Source organism: Oncorhynchus tshawytscha, linkage group LG07, assembly GCF_018296145.1.
Source record: "Oncorhynchus tshawytscha isolate Ot180627B linkage group LG07, Otsh_v2.0, whole genome shotgun sequence".
Classification (NCBI taxonomy): Eukaryota; Metazoa; Chordata; class Actinopteri; order Salmoniformes; family Salmonidae; genus Oncorhynchus; species Oncorhynchus tshawytscha.
The window spans coordinates 21,169,474-21,177,618 of NC_056435.1; the positions used below are offsets into that span (position 1 = coordinate 21,169,474).

The following is an 8,145-nucleotide window of genomic DNA, read 5'->3' on the forward strand; positions in this document are numbered from 1 at the left end:
GAGAGGAAGGAAACCACTCAGGGATTTCACCATGAGGCCAATGGTGACTTTAAAACTGTTACATATTTTAATGGATGTGACAGGAATAAATTGATCAACAACATTGTAGTTACTCCACAATACCAATCTAATTGACTGAGTGAAAAGAAGGAAGCCTGTACAGAAAACAAATATTCCAATGCATGCATCCTGTTGGCAACAAGGGATTCAAGAAATACTGCAAAAGAATGTAGCAAATTCAATTGACCTTTTGTCCTGAATACAAAGTGTTATTTTGGGGGCAAATCCAATACAACACAGTGTCACTCTCCACATTGTCAAGCATAGTGGTGGCTGCATCATGTTATGGCTTTGCAATGGATATAAGCACAGGCAAAATCCTAGGGGAAAACCTGGTTGTCTGCTTTGCACCAGACACTGGGAGATGAATTCACCTTTCAGCAGGACAATATCCTAAAACACAAGGCCAAATCTACACTGGAGTTGTTTACCAAGAATACAGTGAATGTTCCTGAGTGGCCGAGTTACAGTTTTGAGTCAAATGTTCTTCAAAATCTATGGAAAGAACTAAAAATGGTTGTCTAGCAATTATCAACAACCAATTTGATAGAGCTTGAAGAATTTTGAAAAGAATAATGGGCAAATGTTGCACAATCCAGGTGTGGAAAGCTCTTATAGACTTACCCAGAAAGACTAACAGCTGTTATCACTGCCAAAGGGCTTCAACAAAGTATTGGCTCAGGGGTGTGAATACTTATCGTACCATTCAAAAGTTTGGACACACCTACCCATTGAAGGGTTTTCTTTATGTTTGTATTTGAGGTTCTTCAATGTAGCTTTGCCTTGATGACAGCTTTGCACACTCTTGGCATTATCTCAAACAGCTTCATGAGGTAGTCACCTGAAATTCATGTCAATTAACAGGTATGTCTTGTTAAAAATATATTTGTGGAATTTCTTTCCTTCTTAATGCATTTGAGCCAATCAGTTGTGTTGTGACAAGGTAGGGCTGGTATACAGAATATAGTCCTATTTGGTAAAGTACCAAGTTCATATTATGGCAAGAACAGCTCAAATAAGCAAAGAGAAATGACAGTCCATTACTTTAAGACATAAAGGTCAGTCAGAAACTGGCTCTCAGAAAAGGAAGACCCAGAGTTACCAGCCTCAGAAATTGCAGCCCAAATAAAGGTTTCACAGAGTTCAAGTAACAGACACATCTCAACATCAAATGTTCATAGGAGACTGTGTGAATCAGGCCTTCATGGTCGAATTGCTACAAAGAAACCATTACTAAAGGACAATAAGAAGAAGACACTTGCTTGGCCCAAGAAACACAAACAATGGACATTAGACTGGTGGAAATCTGTCCTTTGGTCTGGAGTCCAAATTGGAGATTTTTGGTTCCAACCGCCGTGTCTGTGTGAGATGCTGTGTGGGTGAATGGATGATCTCCACATGTGTATTTCCCACCGTAAAGTATGGAGGAGGAGGTGTCATGGTGTGGTGGTGCTTTGCTGGTGACAATGTCTGTGATTTATTTAGAATTCAAGGCATACTTAACTAGCATGGCTACCACAGCATTCTGCAGCGATACGCAATCCCATCTGGTTTGGGCTTAGTGGAACTATCATTTGTTTTTCAACAGTACAATGACCCAGCACACCTCGAGGCTGTGTAAGGGCTATTTTACCAAGAAGGAGAGTGATGGAATGCTGCAGCAGGTGACCTGATGCAGCACTCAACCAAATTGAGATCATTTGGGATGAGTCAGACCACAGAGTGAAGGAAAAGCAGCCAACAAGTACTCAGTATATGTGGGAACTCCTTCAAGACGGTTGGAAAAGCATTCCAGGTTCAGCTGGTTAAGAGAATGCCAAGAGTGTGCAAAGCTGTCAATAAGGCAACGAGTGGCTATTTGAAGAATCTCAAATACAAAATATATTCTTATTTGTTTAACACTTTTTTGGTTACTACATGATTTCAGATGTGTTATTTCATAGTTGTGATGTCTTCACTATTATTCTACAATGTAAAAAAATAGTACAAATAAATTAAAACCCTTGAATAACTCAGTGTTCTAAAACTTTTGAATGTTTAACAATCTGTTTACTCAAAATATTTAACTCAAACTCTTCAGGCTGAACTATAAAACCAAGACCTCAGCTGGGTCTTTCGTCCATTGCTACCTGCAGCCACAGGACTCCACCACCATGTCCTCATACTGTTTGTAGACCACGTTATTGGCCGAGTCAATGTAGAGGATGCTGATTGGGCTGAGGCGAGTGGGCACGCAGCAGGTGGGCGGAGTCGAGTCGGGGTCCATGGAGTTCATGAGCGTCTGGATGATAGCGTGGTTGGTGGGCTCGAGGTGCGAGCGAATAGGGAAGTCACATACCCCGTCGCAGTGGTAGGCCTCATACTCTAGTGGGGCGATGATCCAATCGTCCCAGCCCATCTCCTTGAAGTTAACGTGCAGCTGCTTCCTGTGGCAACGAGGCTTGGGGTTCTTGGCCAGCTTCTTGCCACGGTTGGTTGGAGCTCGGCGCATGCGCCGCTGAGTGAACAGGTATTCGTACACAGTCTTGTTGTCGTGGGTAGACCGAGCTTTGATCTCGTTGTAGAACAAGTCATTTTTCTTGGTGCGCCCGAACATGAGGAAAAAGGCCTTCTCTTTGGTTTGCCTGCCCAGACGACTGAAGCCCAGTGCCCTGAGGTCCACGGGGCGTCCCCGTTCTAAACCCTCCAGCTCAAAGCAAAGCTGGACGGTGTTCTTGAAATTCTTGAATAGTTTCCAAATGTCAAACACTTCCCATTTGGGCGAATTGTGGTCCTTGATGGTTTGAGTTTGGAGCAGTGTAGCTTTCTGCTTACCTGCTACACAAGTGAAAAGCTTCAGGCAGAAAACTCTGTCAGTGGAAAGTGCTTTCTGTGGATCAGCCAGTCTTTTCCTGAGTATACGCAGCTCAGCACCCAGTAACCCCTCCTTCTCCAGGGAACTGATGTTGAAGTAATACTTCTGTCTTCTCAACTGGGGAATACGGGCATCTGTAAAAGAAGATAACAGAGTCAAGGGCAAGAATAACCATCATATTGACATGTTTCTTTACATGTTAATGTGGCTTCTCGGGTAAGACACAGGTGGTAAGAGTTATGTGTAATGTTTTTCTTTGGTGAGGGAAAGCATGGCCATATAAAAATGAGAGGCAGCATTTTCTTCCAGGCACATTATGTGTTTGAAATTACATTAAAACCAGACATTTGCAGACTACATACCACATTGAACTGTAAACAGACCATTATTATCGTCCTGCAGCTGTTTATGAGTGGATCTACCACCACGTCATATGGCATTTGCTAAGAGTGGACCAGACAAAACCTGAACAACACGAAATATATTGAGAAAGGGTAGAGTGACTTGCAGATTTAGGAGCCCAACCAGAGACACATCTGAAACTGAGAAATTAAGGAAGAGGAGGAGAGGAGGAAAAATAGGTGATGGGGAAGAAGAAAAAGAAGAGGTGTGTACTGTTTTACAGATTTAAAAAATGTAATGTCTGGCAAGGGATCAGTTACAACTTCTTAGTCATACAAAGGGGAAGGTCACCAACCTGTTATACAAATAAAGGGCAAAATTAAAGTACATTAATTGCTTGAAATGTAAACCTTTAGCAGCTAGAAATATAAGTAAACCAAGGTCATTTAAACATTACTTTAAAGAGCTTTATTTTTTGTTCAACCTTTCGGTTACTAGTCCAACGCTCTAACCACTAGGCTACCTGCCACCCCAATCATGACTATGCACATGGCTACTGACAGTGTGACAGACCCATAACCAAGAGTTTTAAAAACTATTATGTCAAACACCAAGACAACTTTTGATGTGCTTCGACTTTAGCTTGACTTTACCTCTGTAATAAAGAGGTTGGTTTGATGAGCATAGGCCTACAACTGTCTCTTGGATATGTTAAATTTATCAACTTAACAAAATGCTACAATTAAAGATAAGTAAAGCATATTCAGAATTGATTATAATGATTATATTTTCTTTGTCAAAGGTGAACAGTTACTTTTATTGGACCACTTATGCATAATTTATAAGCCTTATTTCGACTTTGGAAGCAGTAAAGCAGATTTTTGTGTTTTATGAGACACCACTGTTATTATTTTTGTATAACTCATTGTTTATATGGCATCAAAAGTTTACCTTGTCCTTTATCCACAAAGCTTGTGATGGTGTTGGCCATGCCAGCCTCGTGCAGCACACTAGTGTTCACCCCTCCTGTGGATAGTGACCAATAGAGTGACAACATGTAGTCATGCGGAGTTACCAATAGAAGCTTTGGAGAGTATCTGCCGTTAAGTTTGCCCGTTGCTTTGACACTCATTTGGGCCAACCGAACGATGTGCTTTTGCACATCAACGACCTTTTGCTGTCCAGTTCGTGCTGGTGTTTCAGCTCTGGGAACAGTGTTTCCTTTGCTCTGTCCAGGCCTGCCTGAGCCTTTGCCTGTTTGCATGCTCAACGCCACGGGAGCAGGCGCAGCTGCTGCTTTAGTAGCATCCCCGCCGGGTACCCAATAGCGCACAGCCTCCTCCGGCCCCAAATTGACAGATCCACGAGCACGGCTGACCGTTACGCTGTGCGGTGATGACACTGATGTCACAGCTTTCGCTTTGGCTGCCTCGCCCTTTATCAGCGGGGGTCCTGTTCTAATGCGCGTGATCCTCGCAGCACTTAGAGACTTCCAACCCCCTGCGCCGTAGTTTCCTACCGTTGACCTGGCAGTTGAGCCAATTCCCGGGTTGGCTCCTTCACCTGCTCCGCCTGTGTGCTCCTTGCCTCCTCTCTCGGGTGCGCACTCTGCAATGCCGGTATGGCTCAGTGACGCTGGGATAAAGTCCAGGTATAAGAGAGTCCAACACCCCAATAAAAGAGGGACACTTTTAAGTACTTTCATCCTCTGATCTTCCTTTGAATTTTAGCCAGTGAGAAATGCGCACAGGCTTTTCCCGTTTGAAATAAGTAAACATGAACAAGTTTGGAAATGTGAAAATGTGGACTAGAAGTTAGTGTTCTATGGTAAATTACACTATGCAAACCGTTACTCCCAGAGCCGCTATTCAGTACCATAGTGATGCAAATGTCCTGTTGCTGGTCTTGCTTTCCAATATGCAGTAGATGTCCGACAAGGTTTGCATTGAGAGGACTAAACTTGACTTCTCTTAAACTCCAACTACAACTATTCTGCTCGATATCTTGTAAGAGACTTGTTTAAATCCCATTTTTTTTTCCAAGAGGGGAGAATGGCGTAATGCTGCCACAGTTTTTTCCCCTCAAAGTTTGAACCCCATCCAATGAAAATATTTCACACACAGAAACCTGCAGGTGCTCTGAAATCTCTACAAACCTGAACTAAGGAATTGGAAAAGGAATTCCAACTAACCAGTTTAATTACTCTATGATGTCATGCTGTCTAAACTAATTTAAGTGCAATATTTATTCTCAAATCTTCTTTGCTCTTCCCACCACTGTGAGTCATACTCTACATAAAAAGTCACTAAAACACAAAGCTTTGCATTATGTCATTTAAAATGACCGTTTACTCAAGCTCCTAACATCTTTAAACAGTGGGGTAAAAGAGGGCAGACTAGATAGGAAAGATGCTTGGGAAATTGTATTACTTGTGCTAAATAAATTATGTAACACCAATAATCTCACTGTTTCTGTTGATAAACCATTTATAATGGATTTAAAAAAGTTTGAGACATCTGTTTACATGACAAAAAGAGGATTTGAAGCTCATTCTTTTATACTACTTATTCCCCCCACAAAATTGTGACTGCTAGCAAAGATCTCATAGTTTGTATTTTATTTATAGATCACATACAATTGTCATTGTCTCCATAGTGTTTCTTTATAGGATATACTGCAAAGACTGGAAATATAATTCTGTGAAATAGACGTGTGATAATATCTTTTAACGTCTTTACTTTTCCATGTGTATAGAGAGCTATGCTGTCCGTATGACCTAATATCCATTTTATTCTAAGTGAATTATGGGACATGTCAAAACCATTTATTCTAATTTCAGGATAGCAATTTGTCTCTTATTAACATGGCTAAATACAATCCTAACAATGTCTCAATCCAGGATTCAATGGGGGAGAATAGGAAGAGGGCACAGACTGCATACCAATGGTTTGATGATCGTCTTCTGTCCAAGTATTATTAACAACTCCACAGAGGGCCCCACTTGAACTCCTCAGGTTTTGACTCCAACCCTGGAGCATTGAAGTAGCTGTTCCAGAGACAGTATATAAGGAATCCAAGAAGTATCCTGAAGGTTAGCCTGAAGGTTTAAGTTCAGGACACAGAGACATACATATAAACACACTCACGGTGGGATGAATTCCACAGTGCTTTGCCACCCATTTAAAAATAAAAGGTGTGCACAGCACATTTTGAGTCCAACTGTCATGGATGTATTCTGTTCTCAGGATGTTTGAAAAAGCCCAGAGGAAATCTGTCTCAGCTTGTGGTTTACCTCATACTACACTGGCTTGCAGTAGCAAGAGAACATTGCTTTTGTGTGAATATGCCGCTGTGCTTGTGCTAGCCATTACCATGTGATGGTAATAAATAACTTTGATGGGGTAAATGTGTACACTACTGCTATTGAGACAGGATGACTTTCAAAAACCACAGAAAAATCTCTGTCATAAACGTGGCCCAATAAAATAAAGAGTCAATTTGTTACCAACTAGCTTACATAACTTTGGGTCAGTGCTTGGAGACTTGTATGTTACTCTGAATAACTTTCTGAAATACTTATTTTCCACCATAATTTGCAAATAAATTCATTAAAAATCCTACAATGTGATTACCTGGAATTTCTTGTCTCATTTTGTCTGTCATAGTTGAAGTGTACCTATGTTGAAATTTACAGGCCTCTCTCATCTTTTTAAGTGGGAGAACTTACACAATTGGTGGCTGACTAAATACTTTTTTGCCCCACTGTATGAGATGAGAAATGTAGGGTATGCAAACATTAGTGCCATTGTTTAAAGTGGCTATTGATACATTTTTTAGATCAATTTCAATCAATTTCCATTATTAAAGTGGCTGGAGTTGAGTCAGTATGTTGGCAGCAGCCACTCAATGTTAGTGGTGGCTGTTTAACAGTCTGATGGCCTTGAGATAGAAGCTGTTTTTCAGTCTTTCGGTCCCTGCTTTGATGCACCTGTACTGACCTCGCCTTCTGGATGATAGCTGGGTTGCTCGGGTGTTCAACTAGTGCTATCTAGTTGAACATAAGCTTAATTGTCTGTGCCCTAACCCGATCTGTATAACATTTGGTTGCAGATTTTATCCTGTGCTTTGTGGTGAGCCCATAATTGACAAAAAGTTCAGCCAAAGCAGTTTAAAACAAAATGCACCAGTGCCCCCTTTAGGCTATGTCCTGTCTCATGGTGTAACAAATTGAGAACATGCAATCCAGGAGGAAGGTCTAAAGGTTCCAGGTGGACAGAATGTCATGCCAATCACTGGTACTTTGTGTTTATTAGTTGCATACTGTCAGAGAATGTCCATCAAGTATCCTTATTGCCTGGTAACGATAGAATTTCTCTGGAATATTGAAAATGGAAATAATGACAACCTCCATATATGGTTCTTAAAACTAAACCTGACCTTCAAGGGAAAAGGATAAACCTTTTCACTAAGTAGGTCTGGATTTGGCTGCCTGGAAAATTTCAACTGCAGTCATTTTGCCTGGATTTATTTGGTTATCCTGAGTGAACATATATTACAGCTTCAGGTCCTTGTGGCATTAATCCAATGGCTGACCTGGTCACACCCAACTGCCTAACACACCCGCTTATAGATAATGAGCGTGGCTTGTTTAAACTCCGTTAACTGTGCAGCCATGCTTTGAGCTTGACGGCGAGAAGAAAGAGACTTCTATACCCGGGCCAATGCCTTTCCACCTGAGCTGCAGGTGTTTGCTTTTCGTGCCTGTGGCTTTGAGTGGTCAGGCTCCATTCATTTTACATTTGGGATGGAAATGTTTACCTTTTCCAAAATGTCTAATGCTTGCCAGGAAAAGGTAGTTTGATGAAGTGTTTGATAATTGCAACCTATTG

The 8,145-nt window shown here is 41.4% G+C and overlaps 1 protein-coding gene across 1 annotated transcript; it reads right to left on the bottom strand.

The window, feature by feature from the left end:
• Positions 1-2,018: 2,018 nt before the first annotated feature.
• On the bottom strand, positions 2,019-5,221 carry LOC112255435 (growth/differentiation factor 5-like). The gene is made up of 2 exons (XM_024428420.2): positions 4,208-5,221; positions 2,019-3,048 (listed from the first exon to the last, which is right to left on the bottom strand). The coding sequence occupies exons 1-2, from the start codon at positions 4,959-4,961 to the stop codon at positions 2,186-2,188; spliced, it is 1,617 nt and encodes a 538-aa protein (XP_024284188.1). The 5' UTR covers positions 4,962-5,221; the 3' UTR covers positions 2,019-2,185.
• Positions 5,222-8,145: the final 2,924 nt, after the last annotated feature.

Coding starts and splice junctions, on each gene's coding strand:
- LOC112255435 (XM_024428420.2), bottom strand. CDS start 4,961: ATGAAAGTACTTAAAAGTGTCCCTCTTTTATTGGGGTGTTGGACTCTC. Junction 3,049..4,207: donor CTTTGTGGATAAAGGACAAG/GTAAACTTTTGA, acceptor CTTCTTTTACAG/ATGCCCGTATTCCCCAGTTG.